Source organism: Eulemur rufifrons, chromosome 19 (assembly GCF_041146395.1).
Source record: "Eulemur rufifrons isolate Redbay chromosome 19, OSU_ERuf_1, whole genome shotgun sequence".
Lineage (NCBI taxonomy): Eukaryota > Metazoa > Chordata > Mammalia > Primates > Lemuridae > Eulemur > Eulemur rufifrons.
In genome coordinates, this window is record NC_091001.1 from 86,683,431 (window position 1) to 86,708,905 (window position 25,475).

The window sequence follows — 25,475 nt, forward strand, 5'->3', positions numbered from 1 at the left end:
ACAAAAACATATGGGGTGGTAGACTAGATTAATAGGTAGAGTTGGATTCCTTAAAATTGAAGGCACAGTGAGGGAAACCATAAGGTCTCTTATTACATGCAAGATGTTCTGCATCTTTCAAAAGAACGCCTGCGCTAAATAGCACAGGGTGATTTGACTTAGGTGAATGCTACAGGTCGGTAAGGATTTAGGTAGCTTTCTCTTTTGTTGACTGTATCAGCTTTAATTTAGCAAAAAACCTGTGCTGTCCTGTTTGTAAACAGTTTCTTTTTTGAATATGTCTCAGCAAATATTTTGAGTGAGTAAATGAGAGTGACTATATCTTTGTAGAATTACCCTTTAAAAGATTTTTTTCTTTTGTCTTCTTCTTCTTCTTTTTTTTAAAAAATACTATGTTCTTTCGGTCAACAATAAAACAGAAAACGTCCTGATAAGGGTGAGCTCACCAATTTGTGTGTTACAGACATAAGATAATTGTGGCTCTTTTAAAAAAATGTATTTTTAAAAATCTATTTTAAAATCTTGATAATTGTATATCAAGACAACTCATTATCATTTAACAAGTTGATAAGAGCCTGCCATTAGTATGAAGGAAGAGGTAAGGGTAGTTATTCTTTGGATTGTACTGGTGGTTCAGGTTCCAGAACTAGCAACTTAGTTACCCAAAGATCGTTGTCAAGGACGTGGACATGGTTATTCTCTTAGATGTGACAACTGGAATAAACTCCTGATTCTGTTGAAATATATTTGGATACAGTCTGTGTCTTTGGCTTTTCTATAAACCAACTTAATTCTTCCTTTCCGAATTTTCAGGGAAATCATGCAATTTCCAGAGCTCCTGGGAGGAGAAAGGAAAAGAGAGTGAGTAGTTATTAATATTAGGAAGAGTAAGGGACACAGGGAGGCGGGTTCTCCAATTCTCCTATATTAGATAGACATAAAGTACAGTGATGACATTTTCACAGCCAAACCTCTGAGGGCATGACTTAATATGCAATGGGAGAGTATGTCTGAAATCAGAATCATCTGGAAAATCTGGACTGCATGGCTGGAGAATATGTGAGGAGTTTCGATTCTAGAGATATAGAATAGGCTGTGAAGAATGTCCCAAGGTATTTTTAACTGTATTGTATGCAGAAGGAACAAATTTGTATATCAGAAATGGACTTTGCGGAACTCTGGATCATTAGTTGCCCTGTTTAAAAATTTTCCAGAGGGGTATCCCAACTGGTATTGCTTACTTGTGCAAATGTTTTCTAAGATTTTTTCTAGGTAAGAAGTCGTTTCTAATGTTTAACTTAGGTCCTTCCTCCTGAAATTGAGGCCTCTCATCACAGAAATTTTTTAAAAGTCCAAATATGCCACTTGTAAAGTAATTTAAGAAAATAGGCAATATGGCAGCACTAGAGAAAGTTTATAAAATAGAGAATAAGCATAACCCCATCTCATCCTGCCATTTTCCTTCATCTTTAACATATCTCTTTCCAGTTTTTTTCCATGGCCACACATGGTTTTATATGACTCAATGTACTGTTTTCCTACTTGATGTTATAAAACCTTTCCTCTATTGCTAAATGGTTAATGACAGTCATTTTTAACAATCGCACAATAATACATGGAGTGTAGGTTTTGAATGATCTTTGAACCAATCAAAGAGATATGATGTTCTGCCTTTTTAAAACAGTAGGTTTTTTTAAAATATGTTTTTAACATTTTAAAAAAAGAGCCCTCTTTTTTGAAAAAAGCTTCAAAATTACAAAAAAGTTTCCAGAATAAGACATAGAACACCTATATACTCTTTATCCAGATTCACATATTGTGAACATTTTGCCCCATTTGCATTATCATTTGCTTTCTCTCTCTTACCCTTTTTTCTTTGTTCCTCTCTCTCTACATAGTATTTTTATAAACTATTTAAAAGGAAGTTGCATACATCATAGTCCTTTATTCCAAATTGTCCCAAATTTGGCCATTGGGAACCCCTTCAAGTTGATTTCTGTGTCTTTGTGACATGCCCCATTAAATGTTTGAGTTCCTCCTTAAATTCTGCCACAGAAATGATACTCATGGCTCACCTTGTACCAAACCTGCCCCAGTGCTGGAATCAGCCATTTCTCCAAGGATTCCTGCTTCCGTTTGGTAGGGAATGGTATTAAACATCAAGACTGAGCACTAGGTGTGACCACTACTACGTGGGTGTCTTTGCTTATAGGCTCTTTTTGTGAGCAAGATTGGGAAATACACATACACACACGCAAATATACATTTATATGTATGCATATTCATATACATGAATATTTATACTTGCATGAACACACGTACACATGTACATATTTTAGAAATCTTGAGAAATCTTAAACCTCCAATTTAATCCATTCCATAGGGTTCATCTTGCCTTCCCTCTTTCATTACTTGTATATTCCTTCTTCCCCATTGAGAACTCTGGCTCTGAACAACATCACAGTCACTCATTTGCTCGATCTCTTAATACACCTAAAATAAGTGCAGAATTGCTTTCCCCGTACCTCTGCAAAAACAGGTCTACTAAAAGAGTTCTGGATTGGTTTGCTGTTCCACCCTAACCCCAACCAAGACTGAGAAATACTTATTGTCCAATACTATCTTTGTAAATTACTTGGATTAGCTGGCTGTCCTTTTTTTCTTTTTCAGGGTGGTTATGCTATTATTATAATTTCCGATACAGTTAAGATCATTTATTTAATTTGCTTTCAGTTTTTATTCCCCCTTCCCATTCTCTTGATTTAATTTTATTTTTCTGATCACATAGAACATGTTTTCAAAAGTCAACACTGTACAAAAAGTTACACTCAGAGAAGTGTTAACTCCATCCTGTATTCCTTCTGCCTCTGGAGGGAACTCACTTCATTGTTTTCTGTGTAATCTTTCTGGGTTTCTTTTTGGTCAGATAAGCAGATTTACATATATTTTTTTATTTCCTCCTTCTTACACAAAAGGCAGCATACTAAATATACGTTTTTGCATTTGTTCTTTTCACTTAAGAATGTCTCTTGGAAATTATCAGTTTGCAGTGATTTCTCTCTGTCTCTTTCTCTTTAATAGTTGCAATCATATCAGTTTGCAGTGATTTCTCTCTGTCTCTTTCTCTTTAATAGTTGCAAAACGCTCCATCATAAGTATTTATCACAGCTTATTTAATCAATCATCTATCCTTGAACAGTTAGATAGTTTCCAATATTTTGCAACTGCAAATAATGCTGCAGTGAAAAATCCTTGTGCAAATGTATTCTTTTGTATTGTTGGAGTTGTATCTTCAGGGTAAATGCCCACAGTGAGATTGGTAGGTCAAATATAAAAGCAAATGAGGTTTGTTGGATATTGCCATATTCCTTTCCATAGGGGTTATACCATTTTGCATTCTCACCAGCTATGTATGATATATATGTTTCCCTCAAATTCTTGCTGACAGATGCAATCATAAACTTTTGAATTTTTGCCACCCTAATGGGTGAGAAATTTTGTCTCAATGTGGTTTTAATCTGCACTTTTCTTATTATATGTGAAACTGAACATTTTTTCATATGTTTAAGGTCCATTTTTAGACCTTTCCTTTTTTGTGAATTATCTGTGGATGTCTTTTATCCATTTTTTCCCAATAGGATTAAAAAATTTTTAAGTTGTTATTTTTCTGATCACATAGAACATGTTTTCAAAAGTCAACACTGTACAAAAAGTTACATTCAGAGAAGTGTTAACTCCATCCTGTATTCCTTCTGCCTCTGGAGAAGTCACAACAGAGTCAAGTCACAATGGAGTCAAGATTCATTTGTTAAATGGAAGAAAGAAGGAATGAATGAGTAGTCAAAATGAGGCTCAATACATTGGCAGAGCCTAAATTATAAAAGGCCTTGTCAAGAATTTGGATTCATCCTGAGCAGAAAAATTGTGCCTTTGCTACAATTTCCATTAACTGAAGACAGAACACTAGAGTACCTGCTGTGGGAAAGCTATAGATTCTACCCTCCAGAAACTCATAGTCTATGAGCTGAACACTGTCACAGTGGGGATGAGCATAAACTCTGCTTTCAAATGCCAATTTTGCCACTTAGGCAGGTTATTTTACCTCTCAGTGCCTCTGTTTCTCCATCTCTAAGATGATAATGGAAATAGCACTTACCTCTTAGGATTGTGGTAAGTATTAAATGACTTGGCATATGTAAAGTGCTTTGAACAGTGCCTGGCACAGTAAACATTCCACAAATGGTAGCTATTTACAGTCAAGAAAATGCTCTCAATACATTTGATTTGATCCCATAAGAATCCTGTTACATTGTTATAAAAAAAATGAGGAATTGGAGGTTTGGAAACATTCAGTGAGTAGTGGTAGAATCAGAATTATAAGCCATCCATCCAACCATCCATTCATTCACTTGCTCATTTCTCAGGTATTTACTGAGGCTCTGCTATATACCGGGCCCTGGACTAGGTGCTGGAGATATACTCTGGGCAAGACAGATCTTTGAGCTCTTGGAGCCCACTTTCTTGTGGTGGACAAGTCTGTGTGGGGTGTAGAAAGAGACAAAACACAGGGAAACCCATTTTGTCTTGTTCATTACTTGTCTCTTCACAAGTCACAACAGAGTCAAGATTCATTTGTTAAATGGAAGATAGAAGGAATGAATAAGTAGTCAAAATGAGGCTCAATACATTGGCAGAGCCTAAATTATAAAAGGCCTTGTCAAGAATTTGTATTCATCCTGAGCAGAAAAATCAACAGGATCAGATTTGCATGTGAGAAAACTTAAGCCAGTGTCTGTGAGGAGGACCTACAGGAGAAGGGGGAACAGCAGGGAGGTTGTTACAATAGGTCTAGTGGGAGATGAGGAGGGCCTGAATGGAGGAGGCAGAGGGGATGAAGAGAGGTGAGCCGGAGAGAGATTTAGAAGTCAGAATTGACTTCACATGGGATTTTCTGGGTGTAGAGAAGAAGGAAGAGAAGTCTGAAGTAACAGCGAGGTTTCACTGTGATAAGAGATTGAAGAGGATTGCTAACTGGGGAAAATGGAGGAAGGCTTTTTAAACATATGGATTTGAGGTGACTGTGGGACCAATGTTCATTCTCTTGACTGTGCTTGCATTTGGTTTCTCTACAGTCCTGAGGTGAAGAGCTGTGTGCACCTGTTCAGGGCACTGTAGTAGGAGCATATGAGATAAACAGTGTCTAACAGTAGAAAGGACACCAGTTAGGAGGCCAGTTGGCTAGTGGTGCAACCATGGGAATCGCCTTAACTCTGGGGGGGGGGTGTCCCTGATGGGGGATGGTCAGTGCTAAGTTAACTGCTAATTCTAAATAGAAGTTTAGTCTTTGAGGGCAAAAATAACCATCTTTGCATGTTCTCTCATGCCCAAGATGATACTTTGCATAAAGCAGACTGTGGACAGTATTAAATAGATGTCACATAGGGAGATATGAAAGGAAATCCATTATCAAGCAAGTAGTTTGTTAGACTGCCCCAGGGACACTGAACCAAGATTCAGGGAGTTAGAAAGACCAGAAGGAGCTCCAAAGACAGAAAACAGGTGAGTAAGCAACCCCCAAATAGCCCAACAAAACCCCCTCTAAAATGATACTCAGTGAGCTTCAATGACACCAGTGCTTTTTGTAGAGATCATGCAGGATGAAAGGCTGTGAATTTTAGACTTGTAAGAAGACCTGGACAAAACAGCCATCTGGACACCTGGATATCCGTCTTTACTGGGGAAAAGGAATTTCTAATGCAGCGGATGACGTGATGAAAATCCAAGAGAATAGAGACCATGTTTCACAGACGCCTTCACAGCCTGACATGTTAAAAAGTGATCTGAACTTTCCTATAGGATGTCACTGGATACCCACAAGAAGGTCCATCACGGTTAGGAAAGGACCGAAGTCATTTTCTGATTAGACTGCTTTTTGGCTTGCTCCTGCAAGCTGCTAGGAGCAGGAGGACAAGGGCAAGCACCGTTAAGAACATAGGGGGAGGGTCTCGTAAGTAGGTGGGGAGCTGATGCAAACACACGGTGGCTGGGAAAGCAACAGTAGGGACTTGAGCGAGGGAAGAAAAGATCAAGAGGAAAAGCAGGGCACACGCAACAGCTTAGAGGGTGGGTTGGGAGAGAGGCGGGGAATAGCTGTGCAGGAGGCGGTGGGGATAAAAAGGAGGGAGGGGAAGGGGTGCGAAAGCAACCTCACGTGCAGGGCGCACGAATCAACAATCAGAGATGTAAAGAGAACTGGGTAGCTGAATTGGGAAGGAGGGACTTAGTCCTCTGGAGATCCCTTCTGCGTTTACACAGTCCAGCCCCGCGCTAAGGGGGTGTGGTAGTGAGAGCTGAGAGGTGGGGGTGTGAGACGGCAGCGGCGAGGGCGTCCCCCTCTCCCCCAGCTCCTCCCAGAAGTGTAGGGCCGGGGACACCGAGCGCCGGCAGGCAGGGCGGAGGCGGGGCGAGGGAGCCGATGGGCGGGGCCGGGCACGGAGGTGCAGCTTAAGGGCGGCGCTAGGACCCGCCGGCCGCCCCGCCGGCTCCCGGGAGGTTGATAAAGCGGCGGCGGCGTTTGACGTCAGTGGGGAGTTAATTTTAAATCGGTACAAGATGGCGGAGGGGGACGAGGCAGCGCGAAGGCAGCGGCTGCGGCGCCGGCGGCGGACCAGCGACCCAAGCGTCGGGGTTAACCACGTCTCGTCCACGACTTCCCTAGGTACTGGCCGGCGGGGCAGAGGCCGCAGGGTTCTGGTGGCGAGAGGGCGCTGGCTGCTCGGGCTCGCGGGCACTGGCCGCAGGCTGCAGGGTCGGAGTCCTCGGCTGGCTCAGGTCTCCTCCCGCCGCCGCGTCTGCCCGCCGGGCCTAGCCTCAGCCGCGCCCCGTGCTCGCGCCGCCGCCGGCGGCCTGAAAGGGCGGCCCGCGGGCTGCAGCTGTTGGGTGAACGGGCGGCGCGTGCGTCTGCGCCCTGCCCGGCCCCCTGCTCGCTTGCCCGCCGCGTGGCTGCCGCGGTGTCCGCCCCGACCTGAGGGGGCAGCCTTGAGCCGGGGCCGCAGGCCGGGGGCGCGGGGAGGTCGGCGAAGGCGCAGCTGGGGCTCCGCGAGCTCCTGACGCGGCTGGGCGACCCTTCTTCTGGCGGGCACTAGCTGCGCTCTGTCACTTGCGCGGTCAGGGAGGAAGGGGCGGCAGGGGCGTGATGGGCCTCGCGAAGGAGGAGGACGCGGAGGGAGCGGACACCTCGCTGCCAGGTTGGAAAGCTCTTCAGACACCCTTGCTGGAGGGAACCGCAGTCGGCAGGCCAGCGCGGGGCTCCGGGGCTCGTGTTCCGGGGCTCCTCGGCCCCCGATTCGCGAAGGTTGCGCGTGGCCAGGGTTGCAAGTCCCCAGATTTAGGTGTCAAACTGGGATTATGTGTCGCTTACTAGTCACTCGGACGGTAGTAAGGCCCGATCAGACTGAAAGTGTCCGTGAAGTCACCTGATCCTTCGCTCCTCGGTTTTGCTGAATGTGAGCTCCTACTGTACGTGTACAAGGAGCGCCCCTGCCCCCTCGAAGACACAGTTGTGTTGGCAGCACAGTGTTGTGTATCTCTCTCACTCATAACACCCCTATTTATAGGAGTTTAGCATTTGATCTTTCACCGTGGTGCGAATTGAACACATGAAATCCTGATTGAGAATTTTGATGATACTTAAAAAGGCATAAAGTTTTTTCAAAGGCTTATAAATAGTAAAAGCCTACGGTTAGGTAAGTACAGCCAAGATAAGTGTTTATTAAGTACATTAAATATGAGCTTGTGTTTTCAGATTTCTCTTTTCACAATCTGATAAGAGTTTTGCTGGATGAAATTTTAAACATATGATAAAATATTAACCACAAGGACTCACTTTTAATAGAGAAGTTTATTTGAAATCTACTTCATCAATTATGGTAGTCCTTGGCATATGTCAGAGGTGATGACAAACTAGAGTTTTGCTAAGGGAGAAAGGAAAGGAAATAAAGCTTACTTTATTGTCTGCCAATCAAAGCAATTGACAGAACTGTTTGCAGTGGTAGCACCTATAAAATGAAATACTACCAGAGAAGAGACGCTTTGCCTTAGGTCTCTGTTGGTTGGATTTCTCAGTAATTGGTTGTTTTGGAATGCGGATGGAATTTAGCTCTTTTGGACCCTAGGGGAGGAGGTGTGTGCTTTTTCTAAGTCAACGTTTAAGATGTAGTTTCAAGGTGTTTTATGTACTTGCCTTATTAGGAGAAGCATAAATTTGGAAGTCATTCATGGTTATGAAGATAGTTTTTATGCTGTGGAACATTGAGAAGAGATGAGGCTCTTGAGACTGTTGATAAATAGAGCCCACCATTAGTTAAATGCTCTTGTCTGCTACTCATAGGTTTTTGTCCTCTTTTGGGGGGTGGGGGGAGAAGACCTTCACTTGATATCCAATCCTAGCAAATGGCTGCTTAAAACAGGCCCTATACGTGCTAATTTGCTCTGAGTCACCTAATACTGTATTAAAAACCAAATAAACTTGGTAGGATTTGTGTTTAAAGTAAGAACAAACAGGCTGTGAATGAATAGGGACTCATCTATTTTTGACTGTGTAGAAACTCTTTGTCTCCCTCTGCTTTCTGGAGAAGTAAACTAGTAAAGCTGAGTTAGGGTGAGTCAGGTGTCACTCTACTAGTTTAGTTTGAGGAAGATTCTTTGTGTTTCTTTTAGGAGAAATATGTATTCTTTTTAAAAATGTAGGATCTTTATAAAATAGATAAGCACTCATTAACTTTGTAGGTTGATAGGCTTCTGTAGATGTGATTAAATCTATTCAGTAAAGTGTTTTGAAATTCTTTGTTTAGGGAGAAGGAGCTGCCTTACAGTAAAGAGATATTATAGGGAAAATAAACCGTGAGTGAAAATTAGATTCTGGACTTAAGTCTCATGCACATAGGTGTATTTTGGGATTCTTTTTTTTGCGACTGCATTGTAACTTTAGGGTAAAGTTTTAGAGTATTCATAAGTTAACTTTCTTGAAGTTGTTAGACCTTTTCCAAAATTGTGGTTTTCCCACAGATATTAGGCAGCTGCTAAGAGTACCTGGAAGGCTGATTGTCAACTAGTTTAATGATGCTGGAGTTCAAGATTTATTTTTAAAATTGTGGGACTTAGTAGCAAGATGCATTTTAAAAAATTGTTTATCTCAAGTAGAAGACCTGTTTGACATATACAATTGTAAGCAAAGCTGTTTGGCAGGGTCTTAAAGTTATGAGCCAGAAATGTAAGGGATAGGAGTGGAAGTTAAAAGTTTTCTTTGGGCCGGGCGCGGTGGCTCACGCCTGTAATCCTAGCACTCTGGGAGGCCGAGGTGGGCGGATCCTTTGAGCTCAGGAGTTCGAGACCAGCCTGAGCAAGAGCGAGACCCCATCTCTACTAAAAATAGAAAGAAATTATATGGACAGCTAAAAATATATATAGAAAAAATTAGCCGGGCATGGTGGTGCATGCCTGTAGTCCCAACTACTCGGGAGGCTGAGACAGGAGGATCCCTTGAGCTCAGGAGTTTGAGGTTGCTGTGAGCTGATGCCACGGCACTCACTCTAGCCTGGGCAACAAAGTGAGACTCTGTCTCAAAAAAAAAAAGTTTTCTTTGGTAATGGTGGTTTACAGCTTTATAGCACAAGGGTTTTCTCCAGGGTGGATTCAGGGAAACGGCTTTCTTCTTTTTCTTTTCTTTCTTTTTAAAAAAGTGTAATGGTGTTCTTATGTTGTAACCATTTTGAGTTTTCAAAGTCCAGGTGTATTATTTACTTTCCAGAAAATTGGGCATAATTTACCTTAAGGATGATAGATGTGAACATAGAATAACTGAATTTGATCCCACTATGAATTCATTACTCATGTTAGTTTCTTCCTATGCTTTACTCTTCTTCACCATCCATGGTACGGAAGAACAACTGAGGGTTTTCTCTATAGCTTTAAAAAAGGATTGCCGGAAGAAAACACCAACCTGAAAATATGATGACAATAAGATAATATTTGGTACTCAATAAAGAACTTTAAACATCTTGTTTTGATTTTATTTCCTAAAACCTTCCTGTGAGGGAATTAAGTTATTCCCGCTGGAGGGAGTGTCTTCTGTCCACAGTCACAGCAACTTCTGAGGCATTTTTACTGTTTCTCACCAGACTTGGAGGAGGGTAGGGGCCTGTCTTCATTGGAAATTATCACATTATTAGAGATGAATGGGTGAAACTTTGTTGACTAAATGAAGTTTGAAATCATATTGATGAGGGAAGGAGAAGATGGGGCAGTTGTAAAGATAAGGCAGGTCACTAAATGGAGTGGGAAATTTTCAAGTAGGAAAGGAATAGGTAGCTATTATAGAAAGAATAGGAACAGTTAGTGAAGGAAGTAAAACAATTCTGTTTGTTTTGGACATTGAGAAGCATGAAGTGTTTAGAAGTGGCAAACCAAAATAACTATTTTACAAATGATTTTTCAGGTTTTTGGTAAACATATCTCTATGTGCTTGGGTATCTGTACATATTGTTAAACTTGAATAATTGTGTCTATTTAAGTAGCCACCTTCATTACCTACTCTGGGACAAATGACTGTTGGTTTTGTGGTTAGATGATAGCTGCTAGAAACAACTTTTAAGGTCATGAAAGACAAATTTAACATCCTTTATTTTCCCAAGAAGATAATTTGCACTTTTGACTGACTTTGGATTTGGTCTTCTGGTCCAGTACAAGCAGAATCTAGGGGAGTCCCTTGCTAACTTACCAGTTTAATAAAAATTGTTATTAATAATACAGCTTGTATTTCTATGATTGGCACCAAAATAACCAGTTAGTGGCTAGCTGGTTATCCTGCTAGCCAGTAGCTCTAATAACTTGTTGGAGAAATATGTAACTGATGAAAGATGCTTAACTAGGATCTTTAGTACATTTCATCTTTTGTTGCAAAGTTCTCTGTTTATGTCGGCAATATTTCTTGAATCATAGAGAAGCAAGGCAGTGTAGTGGAAAAAGGAGAAATCAAAAGTTGAGTGACTTCACTTTAAGCTCTCTGAGCCTTGAGCTCTTATATACAGTAGTGATTATAATCCTAGAACAAGTCTGTTGTGGGACAACAAATGGGTGATAGGGTACAAGTGTTATGTAACATTTTAGAGTTTGTAAAGCTGTGTGTAAGACAGTAACAAATAGGTAAGAATGTGCCAATTTGATTACTTATGCTATTATATATAGTGTGTTTATTTGCGATCAAAAGTTATGATTTTTTTCCTACATTATGTATGGACAGAGATTTAGTTTGGGCAAGGATGGTGAGCAAATTTTGAACTTTATCTTTAAAATGCTGATAATATGTTCATGATAGGATTATTGTGAGTATAAAATGTGCTTTACTCAGTGCCAAATGTTCTATTGGAGGTAGTTATTACTATAATGCATGGTTATTTAAGATGAGACTTTGAACTAAAAATTAATTTTTTTTTTTTTTTTTGAGACAGAGTCTCACTCTGTTGCCCAGGCTAGAGTGAGTGCTGTGGCGTCAGCCTAGCTCACAGCAACCTCAAACTCCTGAGCTCGAGCGATCCTCCTGTCAGCCTCCCGAGTAGCTGGGACTACAGGCATGCACCACCATGCCCGGCTAATTTTTTCTCTATATATTTTTAGCTGTCCATATAATTTCTTTCTATTTTTAGTAGAGATGGGGTCTCGCTCTTGCTCAGGCTGGTCTCGAACTCCTGAGCTCAAAGGATCCGCCCACCTCGGCCTCCCAGAGTGCTAGGATTACAGGCGTGAGCCACCGCGCCTGGCCTAAAAATTAATTTTTAAAGCAGATGACTTGAAAGGCCTTTGTTCAGTTTTTAAAATAACATATAAATAAATATTCTTCTGAGCTTCATTTCAATAAATGTGCATTTTAGAGAATCATGTGGTGAAGTAGTTTTCTGGAATTATTTCAATTACAGGATTCAGTATGAATTAATTTCTTAGTTTAAGGTTATGGCAATTTCCAAGTACAGTTGTCCATCAGCTTCAATGGGAGATTGGTTTTAGGACCTCCCTCGGACACCAAAATCTGAGAATGCTCAAGTCCCTGATATAAAGTGTTGTAGTATTTGCATACATACAACCTTCTGTATACTTTAAATCATTTCTAGATTACTTATAATACCTAACACAATGTAAATGTTATGTAAGTAGTTGTTATACTGTATTGTTTAGGGAATAATGACAAGAAAAAAGTCTGTACATGTTCAGTACAGATGCAGTTTTCTTCTCTGAATATTTTGTGTCCTAGGTTGATTGAATCCGTGGGTGCGGAACCCATAGGTAGGGAGGACTGACCGCATTGGCTTTTCAAACAGTAAATCTGCAAAATCTAACTTGGGCGTGTTATGCATAGGAATGCCTAAAATGATTGACTGAAATCACACTAATAGTAAATCCTATAAAAAAGTTTTTTCCCCCTTCATTTAATCCTTTTTAGTAGAGTCATGAATAGTGATTAGAACTATATCCTTAAAATTTTAACTAAAGACTTTTTTTTTGAGACAGGGTCTTGCTGTGTTTCCTGGGATAGAATGTGCAGTGATATCAAGATAGCTCACTGCAACCTCACACTCCTGGGTTCAAGCAATCCTCCTGCCTCAGCCTCCGGAGTAGCTGGGACTACCGGTGCATGCCACACACCTGGCTAATTTTTCTATTTTTTGTAGTCATGGGGTCTCACTCTTGCTCAGGCTGGAACTAAAGACTATTGAGTTCTGTAAACTTCCTTCAGACCTTAGGAATAGATTTAAATGGGGACTTGGATTTTAGTACTAGGTCTGCAATGTTTATCTGTAACAGTTTTTTCCTTCTTGTTGGTTAATATCTACCCTAGCAAACTTACAGGTCTTTAAAAAAAATACTATTAAAGAGATAATATCTAAGGAGGCACTTTAGAAACTCTAAAGCCTTCTATAAAAGAACTCTTTAAAAGGGAGAATTGGCACACTAAATGAGCTGCTATTTGTTTGTTTGAATGAATGAATTTATGGGATGTCAAAAGTTGGATTCACTTTTATCAGAATTGGGGTGGGGAGGTTGACTTTTGAATGACAAATCCAAGAGGAGTTTTGACAGGAAAATCACCCTTCTTAGATTTTTTTTTTTGAAGACAGTTGTTGATTAAATCTTCTGAAATTGCTGTTTTCATCAGCAGTTCAGTTTTTAAATAAATATGATAATATGAACTGGCTGTGTGGAGTTTTTGTTTAGAGATTTTTTATTGCAGGAAAATGGCAGTGCACTCGGATGTTACAATAACTAAGTTCTGATGTAGCATAGTTCTTGGAAAGGTTGAGTGATGTAGCTGATGTCAAATGTCTTGTTACAACTGGATGTTAAGATAGAAATTTGCTGTCTTTAAATTACAGCTAAACTTTTTATCGAACAGGGTTATTGATCACAGCTCTAAAGCTAATATGTATACTATGGTAGTTAATACTTTGTTTTAAAAGTGTTTAATTATCTTTAGTTCAAAAGCTATAAATCTTGGTAGATACTTTGGAAAATACAAATAAAAAAGAAAATAAAAATACCAACTAGTGGTAACCACTGCTAACATTTTAGTGTATATCTTTTAGTCTATATCCTTTTTTAAATGCAAAATTTAATTTTTCCTAAATTGGGATCTTGTAATTTTTGTAATCTGCATTTTCATCTCATATTGTATTTTCCCATGTGATTAATCTCTACAATATGATTTTTTAAATGGTGTAGTACTTAACTAATCCCCCTTTGGATATGGGGTTATTTCCATAAATAATGTTGGCTAAACATCTTCGTAGATAAATCTTTATGATATGTTCTTAAAAGTAGCTTACTGGGTCAAATGGCATGTACATTTAAAGTTTGAAGCCACACTTGACCAGATCCATTCACAGAGGTTGTACCCATTTATTTTCTCTTTGTTAGATTTAGGTTTGTGCTTGTTTACAAATACCTTTCTTGACAGTGTGTGTTAATTAAGGATAAATGCCAACACATACGTAAAAATGAGCATTGTACTTTCTTAATTTGCATTTCTTTGATTATAGTTGATGTTGAAATGTTAATATGTAATTGAGAAATGTGAATTCTTTTTATTGCCTTTTTGCATTCTTTGACCATCTCTTAGTGTTTCTCTTATTGTATTTTAAAAGCCACCCCCCCTTTTGTTTTCTTTTTGACAAACTATTAAATCTTGTGTTGGTATGGGGTATCTCTTACTGCATTCTGCAATCCCAGGATTCAAGGGGGGTGGTATAGTGGCAATGGTGAATTTGAATATCTGGTCTCCCAAAAGTACCTGCCACTCTACCTCTGACTCTTCAATGGCTGCCAGGCGGATCAGCCCTCCATTGGAGCCATCCTGCTCTATGGCCAAAGCGAGAGCATTGACAGTGAATTGCAGACACTCTTCCTTGGTCATGCCTTCCCGGTAGGTAGCATCGACATAGCCATAGATATAGGAGCTGCTGGGGCCTCCAATGGCAAAGGACTGCCTTACCATCATACCCGCCATGGCCACTCAATACACCTGCCCTCCTTCTTGCCTGTCCCAGCCAGCAACAATAATTCCTGCCATCAGGTCTTCCCGGTATGGGTAACACATCTCTTTGAAGAGGCTGGCTGCAGTGTGCACCAGTGGAGGCTCATTCAGTTCAGTGCTGTGGAAACCAAACTTGTAAGTTACTGTGTCAGCTACTGTTTGGGTATCAGCTGCTGAGCCTGAGTGGCAGCAGAAAATTCGATCATGAATAGGAGTCAGCTTGTCAGTCACTCGATTGGTGATGTAAGACCCAGTGGTTGTTCTGGAGTCTGCCCCCAATACCACGCCCCCGTCAAATTGGAAGGCCATGATAGTGGTCCCTGTGGAGACTTAACGGTTTTCCCAGTCTGGAGTGATGGCCTCCGGCCTGGTGCCAGCCCCGCTCCCCAAGCAGCTACCAAGGTGGCTGCCATCTTCCTGTAAAAGCCTTTTTGCATGCAAGAAGTTATATTTCATATTTGCTTTTTAACTTTTTGGGGGGTGAGAATTATGTGTTTTTTAAATATTTAAGAGTGGTTTCTATCATATGAGTGTTTTCCTTAAATAAATTGGCAACTTTTGAACTTAGTAACTTAGTGCCAGTCTCTTCTTAGTCTTTAGGTGTGCTATTGAAGTACTTTTTTTCTTTTGTTTTAAATTCATCACAGTGTATCGATTGTTTATTCCTGTTTCTTTTTATTGCCAGAAATGTGAGCATCTGCTTCAGTGCCTAGTAGTGTGGAAGAAGAAAAAGCAAGCTTGGGAGTTGGGTTCAGATCTCTATAACTACCAGGCTTCAGTTTCCTTAACTGAAAAAATCTGCCTTAGTAGTTTAAGATTAAAAGATAATGTCTTTAAAACATTTGGCATGTACCGAATGTACAAAAAAGTTACCCATTCTCTTGAGGGTAAGGGAGAACATGAAGGGGCCAAGATTAGTTTTCTTTTGGGAGTAAAGAGGGCTAGTAGAGCAGGCAAATAGAGGACTATACTTAGACAAAGAACAGGCTTTTCCCCCTTGATATTATTAGTTGACGTACTGTGTACCTACCTTATAAAAGGGCTTTTCAGTTGCTTATAGTGAATACCCATGTAGAATTGTGCAGAGAGATCCCTGTTCTAAGCTTTCATGTAGATGGTAGATAAGAGAGACCTTATGCATATTTGTGAATTAAGTTTATCATTAAGCTTATAAGTTCAGAAATAAGAATTACTACGTGCTATTGTTGAAGAAAACTTCATGGAGGATGATGGGCTTTCTTAGGCTTTGAAGAATGGATGGGTCTTAGAAAGCAAACTGTACAATATACCCCCTGTTTGAAGATAAAAAGATAGACAGTAGGTGGGAGGATTGCTTTAGGTCAGGAGTTCAAGACCAGCCTGAGCAAAAGCGAGACCCCCATCTGTACCAAAAATAGGAAAAATTAGCCATGCTCACGTACCTGTAGTCCCAGCTACTTGGGGAACTGAGACAGGAGGATTGCTTGAGCCCAGGAGTTTGAGGTTGCAGTGAGCTATGATAATGCCACTGCACTCTACCCAGGGAGATGGAGGGAGACTCTCTCTCTCTCTCAAAAAAAAAAAAAAAGACTAATTTTGGTAACGATTTTACAAAATAAGCACTTGTCCCTGATTTCTAAGAATTTTCCATCTAAAAGAGGTACTTAAAAAGTATTTAAATACAATTAGAGGCAATTAAAAGATCAAATGGTGTTGGAGTATGTTTAATTTAAAAAAAAAAAGGAATATGGGCTGTTTTCCCATAGCCAAATAGAGTAAAGAATTGATTTAAATTACTAAATAATTTCTGTAAAAACTGAGTAGCCCAAAATGCAACTTGAAAACTGGAGATGTATTCTCCCTGTCCCCTGTTTTTGAGCATATGTATTTATTTACCACAAGGAATCCTGACATGTACTCCAAAATTGCCAAACTAGAGAAGAGATAAAAGGAGACTATAGTAAGAAGCTCAGACATTCTTATCCCTTTGTTTTTTTTTTTTTTCAAATTAGTCACATTTTATCTAGTTGAAAGGTTGTTTATTTGTCTGTTTTTGGCACTAATCCCTTTTCGCAGCTGCTTTCCATAGTGGGAATTTTGCTTGTATTGAGCCAAATCTGGAATTTGAGGGAATACTTCTCTTTATTTTTTTAAACTGCTGCTGTAACTGTCATCTGACGTAGAGAGATATGGCAAAATGGAACTTAGCGTCTAATTACCAGAGTCTCGGCACATAACTTTTTGAGATTTGTCAAGATAACCCTATTCTAAATTTTTAAGGTTGAGGGTATGTGTGTATGTGTGTACGACTCCCTTGCTAACTGGTTATCCCAAATTTCATAGGTCTTTTATAGGTTTGATATATTAAAACTTCAACAAAGTTAATTTGGGGGCCAAAAAGGGAATGATTAAACTGTTTGCCTGAGTCAAGGAAACCTCCTCTGGTTTTGATGGATTCCTGATCCCTGTGTTACAAAACCTTGGAGTCATTGTACCAAAAATACTTTTGGAAATGGGAATGTAGTACATTGTTGCCTTATAAGAAAAGAGAATGTCCCTTGTAAAAAATATGGAATAATTTAGTGTTATCTGTTGACCAGGCCGAAGAAGGATATTTAAGAAATTAGCTCTTGCATGTATCTCTTTCCATTTTTACTGTCACCTCTTGACTTTGGGCTTCTCACTTAACATCCAGGCTCTTGCAATGACCTTATATCTGATTTCTCTGTTTTTAGACTCTCATTATACTTCTTACGCACTCATCACTTTCAGTTTGTCTCTGTAACACAGCTTTCATCCTGTCACTCCTCTGCTCCAGAATTTCAGTGGCTCTCCTCAGCGGTAATGCCCAGCATGCCCAGCCTGCACTGTTAAGGTTAGCCTTAATCTGACCTTCAGGGCCCAGAGAGATGTAGCCATCTCCAGGATGTCTTCATTGATAACCTAGCTAAAATAATCCAGTGTAGCACTTCTTTTATTTTACTCAAATAGCATTTCCTTTATATTACAGTATCCTTTTATACTTGTTTATGTTAGAACCTTAAGAGTAAGGACTGTTATTATCGAATTGTGCTTCTCCATCTAGCATGGTGCCTTGCTCTGTAATTATTAGCTTGAAGTAGGTAGGGCAGGTGGCCTTCCTCGGTTATTCACGACACATTGGACAGGTGTACTGAGCACTTGGAGTCAATGAGTATGAAACAACGTGCTGCACATTTATATAGAAATGTAAATGCGTATCTTTCTGAAGATGGGCAAATATACTTTCATTGGGTCTTACATTTTTAAGGTCTGCAATTTAAAACTTGCCGTTCTAGAAAGCTTATGAAGAAAAAAGTGTTCTTTAAATATTGGGGGACTGTAAATAAATTTTGGCAAGGAAATTCTTAGAAAAATGGCTGTATGCCAAGCTTTGTTATCAAGGTGAAATAATCTTCTCCCTTTTGAAAATAAATATTTTTAGTAACTTGTTTCAGATTTCTAGAAATCATGACCATAAAAGAATTCAGATCTGAGTTTATTCAACAAATATGCTCATTTGATAATAAAGATGCTGTTTGGCATAGTTGGAACATGAAGGATCACAAAGACATGGCTGTGCATCCTGACTTGATTACTTACAAAATGTGTGTCCTTGCAGGTTGCTTAATCTGAGCCTCCTTAATCTGCGTCCTCCTTTTTGAAAACAAAGAAATTTATAGCTACCTCACAAAATGATTTTGAGGTTTAAAGAGGTAATATGTAGCATTAGCACATAATAGGCACTCTAAATAAAGTGTTTTCCCTCTTCCGTAGTAAAAGCTACAACACCTAAAATTATTTCCTATGGTAAATTATTTTCAGGGATGAGAAAGTTACTAATAATGTTTTCCCCTCTTCTCCCACATGTCCACTTCTTTTTCAAATGTCTCAAGTTTGAGTTCTTTGCTCAAATGTCTCCTTATTGAAGAAGCCGTCCCTGACTATTCTTTTATAAAATGGCAATTTCTGCTTCCATTTCCCTTAACCTGCTTACTTTTTCTCTGTAGCACTTAACACTAGCTGACATCATGTATGTGTTTTTACACCTTTGGGATATAAGGCTCCTAAGAACAGGGTTTTGTTTTGTTTTTTGGTTTATTTTGTTCACTACTGAATCTGCAGTTCCTAGAACCTTGTTGTATGTATTCTGTGACTGATTATTGAAGAAATAAAGATTTATGCACCTCCAATTCTAGACCTTTCACTCCCTGCATCAGAATTACCATAGTGGTGGTTAGTGGCCTGCTTGTTAAAAATGTAGATTCCTGTGCTCCATGCCTGATCAGCTGAATCAAACTCCGGACGTGGGATCCAAGAAATCTGTATTCTGAGCAAACCACCTAAATGGTTCTTAAGCTTTAGTGTGCATAGGACTCACTGTTTTATGGTGTGGCTATGGCTAATTAAATATTGACAGTGTAACTCAGTTGTAGACCCATTATAATTAAATTATAGATGGGCTGACTGTTTTGTAGCAAGCACTGTTTCTTTTTCCTGATCTGTTAAGGAAGGGTTGTATGTATCTGTAGTTGTGATTATTTTGTTTACTCTAGTTTTTGTCCAAAGATCCAGTTTAATCTGGAACTTTAGGCATCTAGAAATCTCAAATACCAGATGTTAGTCAATCCATTTCTCACAAACAAAAACCGTTTAAACCTACCCATGTTCTGTACTTGTCATTTTTTACTTATAAGAATAGATGAGCTAATGTTAGGGATCTATTTTACTTTATTTTATTTTTAAAAAATGTTCCAGAGAGGAACGGGTCGATCTCCATGAGTGGAGAAAGACTAGGGATTTATTTTAAATGATAAAAGTTAATTTGGGGGCCAAAAAGGGAATGATTAAACTATTTGCCTGAATCAAGGAAACTTCCTTTGGTTTTGATGGATTCCTGATCCCTGTGTTACAAAACCTTGGAGTCGCTGTACCAAAAATACTTTTGGAAATGGGAATGTAGTACATTGTCGCCTTATAAAGGCTTATAAGAAAAGAGAATGTCCCTTCAGGAGCAGGTCAGTCTCCATGAGTGGAGAAAGACTAGGGAATTTATTTTAAATGATAAGCATCATTCAAAACTGTGGACTGATTGAGTCTCCTTACCTTCTATGGCTATATCACCGGGAAGCAATGATTGATCTCTTTAAGAATTATCCGGTAATGTTGAAAGGCAGTTTAGTATAGTGGAAACAGGATGAGTTTAATATAAAGATAGAAATCTTGATGCAGGCAGTACGTTTTAGCTGTAGAATCTTGAATTTTTTTTTTTTTTTTTTTTTTTTGAGACAGAGTGTCGCTTTGTTGCCCTGGCTAGAGTGAGTGCCGTGGCATCAGCCTAGCTCACAGCAACCTCAAACTCCTGGGCTCAAGCGATCCTACTGCCTCAGCCTCCCGAGTAGCTGGGACTACAGGCATGCGTCACCATGCCCGGCTAATTTTTTCTGCATATATATTTTTAGCTGTCCATATAATTTCTTTCTATTTTTTTTAGTAGAGACGGGGTCTCGCTCTTGCTCAGGCTGGTCTTGAACTCCTGACCTCGAGCTATCCACCCGCCTCGGCCTCCCAGAGTGCTAGGATTACAGGCGTGAGCCACCGCGCCCGGCCGAATCTTGAATTTTTTTAAAACTTCTTTGAATGTTCACATTTCCTCTCTCTCAAATGGGGATAGTAACTATAATAAGTCACAGAATTGTTGAGAGGATCACTTTATTGAGTCATTCAATAAATATAAGTTCTCTTCCCTGTGGAAGTAATTCTGAGGTAACTCAAAACGTTTCATTAAAAACAATTGTAATGTATTTCAAACTTACAAAAGTGACAGACAAAGATATACTAGATCCCCAGGTACCTATTGCACTGATTTTAGTACATAATATTTGCCATATTGGTTTTGAATCCTTTTTAAAAGAGAAATAAAATGTTACTATAGAGTTGAACAGTTCTCCTAATACTTTCCTTTTCTCCTCTTCCTCCATAGATACATACCTGTACTGAAAGTGGTGTATATGTTTCCTTATTTTTTAATAGTTTTATAACATGTATTTCACAAAATAGTATCTTGCTGCTTACGCATATTAGTAAGTGGCTCTAACTGTATTGTTTTGTGTTTTGTTTTAGTTTTCCATTCCATGTTGGTTTTGAGACTTATCCATGTATAAATATTTAGATCTTATTCATTAATTTTAGTTCTCTGACTTGTCTGGTGTGTTATTTATCCATGGGAATTTAAGTTGTCCTCAAATTTATTGTTTTACAGTTACAATCAATACTTCAATAAACAAGGGACTATGTCCCTCTCTTCTTGTATATATGTGCAGGAATTCCTCTAGGATATAAGCAGCTTACTTAAGAATATTAATCTAAAAAAGTTTTAGTATTGTGTATTCTCATTCTTAAAAAATCTGGACCATAGAACAAAAGTATATTCCCCCTTCACAAACCCTCAAAGAAGTACCTAAGAGCAGATGCAAGACCCTTTTTATGTCTTGAGGTGAGATTTTCTGTAGACTTCCTTTAAAAAAAATGGAGAAGAACCTTAGTGTGGGGATTTGCAGAACCTAAACAGAATGTTTCTGAGTTTCTCTCTTGTTGCTTAAGGTCTCCTGAGCCATCATTTATTCTAGCATCTCTTAACTAGCTAACAAAGTTCACTTCATAAAATGCAACCTCAATTAAAATATCAATTTTAAATTAACTTCAGTTTTTTTTTCCTTAAAGTATACTTATATTCAAGTATATGCTTTAAGGACTGGTTAATATTTGATAACAAACTTTGGGGAAAATACTTTGAGTTATAATTTATATTTGCTTCATTTATTTAAATGTGTAAAATCATTTTTATGCCTCTGTTCTCTAAGTGGGAACAGCGAAAATTCTGTGACATCAGTGCTAGTTACTATGGAAACAGGGTAGATTTGAAGTGGAAAATAATATGTGAATCTTATAGGAAAAACAATTCTTTGTCTCCTGATTTGATAGTAATGAAGGATGGAGATGAACTACATTATATACTCTTTAAGGAGTTTTTTACAGCCTGAATGTTTTAGGATGGTCTTTTGTTGGTCAGAGGGGTAGGGCTAATGGGGGAAAGTATTAGATAACTGATATTGTTAATAGGTCCTTTTCTGGAGTCTTTAAAGATTTTATTTTTGCAATTTGCATTGTAGTTCCAATTTTGTATGAGAGAAACTTAATTTTATAAATTCTTAATACTTAATAACGTTATTTTATAGAAGCAAATTATATATATGTTAAAATCTTATATAATAGTATCTGTTTGGCTGATAGCTGCAGCTTTCCTTCAGAATAGTTTTCAGCCCTAGCTGTATATCCTGTTAACATTTTAAAACATTTCTCCATCTATTTTTTTTAACACTTTAAAAAAGTATTAAAAAGGGATTGTTTTATGGACCTTGACTTTTTTGAACTTTATATAGAATCCTCAGTAGCTAGGCTGGAGTGGTTACTTGTGCAGGATTAGAAGTCTCCCAGGAGGAATGTAGCATTAAAGTTGAGCTTGAAAACTTTTCTTGCCTTGTAAACTTTGCTTTAACATCATTAGAAACTACATGAAATAAAATTAAGTGAATGACATTTATATTCCAAACATCTGTGAAATATTGTGACCCTCGTTCCCTTTGTCCCTGGCATCTTGGAGGTAGAGGTGCAGTTTCAAGCTCCACCCCAGATTTACCGGATCAGAATATGCATTTTAACAGGATCTTCAGGTGATTTGTATTCATGTTAAGCTTGAGGAGCACTGCTGTAGAAGAAATTCACTAAATAAGAAGACCTGGCCCTGTTTTTCCCCCCAAATAGTGGTATAATTGGGCTACACAGTCTATTATATAAAGCTCCTATGAGTTATATATTAGGTTTCATTTTAAGTATTGAGGCGAATTTTTAAGTATATTTACTAGAATTTGAATGGCCTCATGTGTTTTGACATGTATGTATTCTAGGGAGTCTATGCCTATTCTATTGATGCTTAAAACACTTGTAGGACTTAGAAAATGCCTTTCCTCCCCAATATAAAAATCATCTCTAGAGTTCTTTAAGAAAATAAGTATTAGTAACTTCATAATAACTTTGTATTTGTTAACCAGAATATCTTGGCTTGATCAGGTACATTGATCCACAAAGGAAGGAGTTAAGTTGTCATCATTGGAGATACTCAAAATTATGCTGAAGACCCTAATATGCAGGTTATGAGAAAATATTTTAAATTGAATTTGAGCGATGTCAGAATTGGTGGGTAGCTCAATTTTTCATCATATTCGTATAACCTTCATGGGCAATTATCCTTGAAGGAGACAATACTAATTAAAATATTTTTGTTCTAGAAAATGATTAATAGATTGGTTTTAATGCTTCATTCATTTAGTAAATGAAAATGTTAAGGGGAATAGGCTGAATCTGATTTTTAAAAATCTGCCATGTTGAGATAATTTACATAAAATTTGCTGATTTTTGGAATACAGTTTAATGAGTTTTGACAAATGTATAGTATCTGACCACCACCATAATCATGATATACAACATTTTTGTTACCCCAAAAAGTTCCCTTGGTGGTCAATTCTCTTTCTTTACCCTCAGCTCCTGGCAACGACCGATGTGCTTTCTGTCACTGTAGTTTTGCTTTTTCTAGAATTTCATGTAAATGGAATCATACAGTACAATTTTGTGTGTTGCTTTTTTCACTTAGCATAGTAAATGTTAGATTTACCTGTGTTATACATTATCAGTAATTCATTTCTTTTCATTGCTGTATAGTAGTCAATTGTATGGATTTAAAACAATTTGTTCATTTTTTAGTAAATGGACATTTGAGTGAGTGGTTTCCAGTTTTTGGCTATTGTGAATAAAGCTGTTATGAACATTTGTGGTCAAGTCTTTGTTGTCATCTGTTGTAATTTCTCTTTTTAGTACCTAGGAGTATGATTACTGGTTGTTTGGTAAGTGTATGTTGATACTGCCAAAAAGTTTTTTGAAGGGGCTGTGTGACATTTTAACACTCTCACCAGCAATATATCTGAGGGCCAGTTACTCCCCATCAACTCTTTTGTTGTAAGTTTTAGTTATTCTGCTGCGTGGAGTGGTATCTCACTGTGGTTAATTTATATTTCCCTAACATCTACTTGTGCTGAGAATCTTTTCTTGTGCTTATTTACCATTCATATGTTGTCTTTGAATTGTCTGTTAAATCTGTTGCCCATTTAAAAGTGGAATAATTCTTACATAGTTGTAAGGGTTCATTATATTCTGAATACTAGATTTTGATTTAAGGATTTTGAAGTCTGTTTATGAGGGATGTTGGCCTGTAGTTTTGTTTCCTTGCAATGGCTTTGTCTGGTTTTGGTTATCAGTAATTATTCTGACTTCATAAAATGAATTGAGACTGTTCCTTTCTCTTTTTTTCTGGAAGAGTCTGTGTAGAATTGGTATCATTTCTTCCTTAAATGTTGGTAGAATTCATCCGTGAAGCCATCTGGACCTAGAGGGTTTCTTTTCTTTCTTTTTTTTATTTAGGGTGTTTAATGGATTTGATTTTAAAGTTGATTCTTTTTAGATTTCCCTGTGAAAGAATTGAGTATCTTCTTTTAGTCAACTGATAGTGAGTTTCTTAGGGTAGGGTTCTTCCACATTTTAAGAGGCAATAATTGGTGTGTGTTTAAACTGTATTTCTGGGGATTAGGTTAATGGGAATTGTGGGGTAGACACAGAATTTATATAAATTTATATTTATAATAGAATCACCTGGCCTTATACATTTTGAAAACATTTTTGATGCTCGACAGCATCCTCCTGTCCTTCCTAATCATTAAAATGCATGGAAGTAGAAAAAGGTTGAGAAGCAGAGTTCTAGAATATTTGAGAGACCTCTTACTTCTGATAGCACTGGCCTGTACCTCTGTCTTTTGTGTTTAGATGTGCTTAATTTCCTAATAAACTCTTAATTTGCATCAACTACTTTTATTTATTTAATTTTTAAAGAAACAGGGTCTCGCTCTGTAACCTCAAACTCCTAGGCCCAAGCAATCCTCCCCCCTCAGCCTCCTGAGTAGCTGGGACTACAGGTGCACACCATCGCATGGGCTCATTTTTCTTTTTTGGAGAGATGGGATCTCACTCTGTTGCCCAGGCTGGTTTTGTACTCCCACCCTCAAGCAATCCTACTGCCTCAGCATCCTGAAGTGCTGGGATTACTGGCCTGAGCCACCACGCCAGGCCTCATCAACCACTTTTTAAAACAAATACCAACATAATAGTCACTTTGTTTTATCTGTTCCCCCATAATCATCTTCCCCACCAGATTATTTTGAAGCAAATAGCAGATTGTATGAATGTTTTACTTGTGTCTTTGAAAGATTAAAAGACTTTAAAAAACATAGCCACGGTACCATTAATTATCACACTAGAAAAATAATATAAAAGTATCCAGAGTTCAAATTTTCCTAATTATTTTACATTTTTTAATAGTTGATTTGCTTGAACAAGGCCCAAACACTGCATTTTGTTGATAGGTCGTTGTCTGTCTTTTTTTTTTTTTTTGATACAGAGTCTCTCTCTGTTGCCTGAGCTAGAATGGCGTCCATCTAGCTCTCAGCAACCTGGGCTCAAGTGATCCTCCTGCCTCAGCTTCTGAGTAGCTGAGACTACAGGCACACTCCACCACGCCAGGATGTTTTTCTACTAGCAGAGATGGTGTCGCTCTTGCTCAGGCTGGTCAAGCATTCCTCCTGCCTCGGGCTCCCAGAGTACTAGGATTATAGGCGTGAGCCACCACACCCAGCCTGTTGATAGGTCTTTTAAGTCTCTTTTCTATAGGTTCTCCCTTTTCCCCCTCTGCTTTTGCAATTTATTTGTCCAGGTTTTTTTGTCCAGTGGAATT

At 38.6% G+C, this 25,475-nt stretch overlaps 1 protein-coding gene and 1 pseudogene across 4 annotated transcripts in view; one reads left to right on the forward strand and one right to left on the reverse strand.

Moving 5' to 3' along the window:
• The first annotated feature begins 6,582 nt into the window (after positions 1-6,582).
• Positions 6,583-25,475, forward strand: part of ATL2 (atlastin GTPase 2) — a 57,237-nt gene continuing 38,344 nt past the window's right edge. For 3 of the 4 annotated variants that reach the window (XM_069494094.1, XM_069494096.1, XM_069494095.1), the window contains exon 1: positions 6,583-6,718. In XM_069494094.1, the coding sequence (XP_069350195.1) occupies positions 6,613-6,718 (106 nt within the window). In that variant the 5' untranslated portion in view covers positions 6,583-6,612. Of the gene's footprint in view, positions 6,719-7,031; positions 7,248-25,475 lie in introns of those variants that run through there. The other variant, XM_069494098.1, reaches the window with a different exon arrangement.
• LOC138400072 (proteasome subunit beta type-6 pseudogene) lies at positions 14,186-14,941 on the reverse strand (annotated as a pseudogene).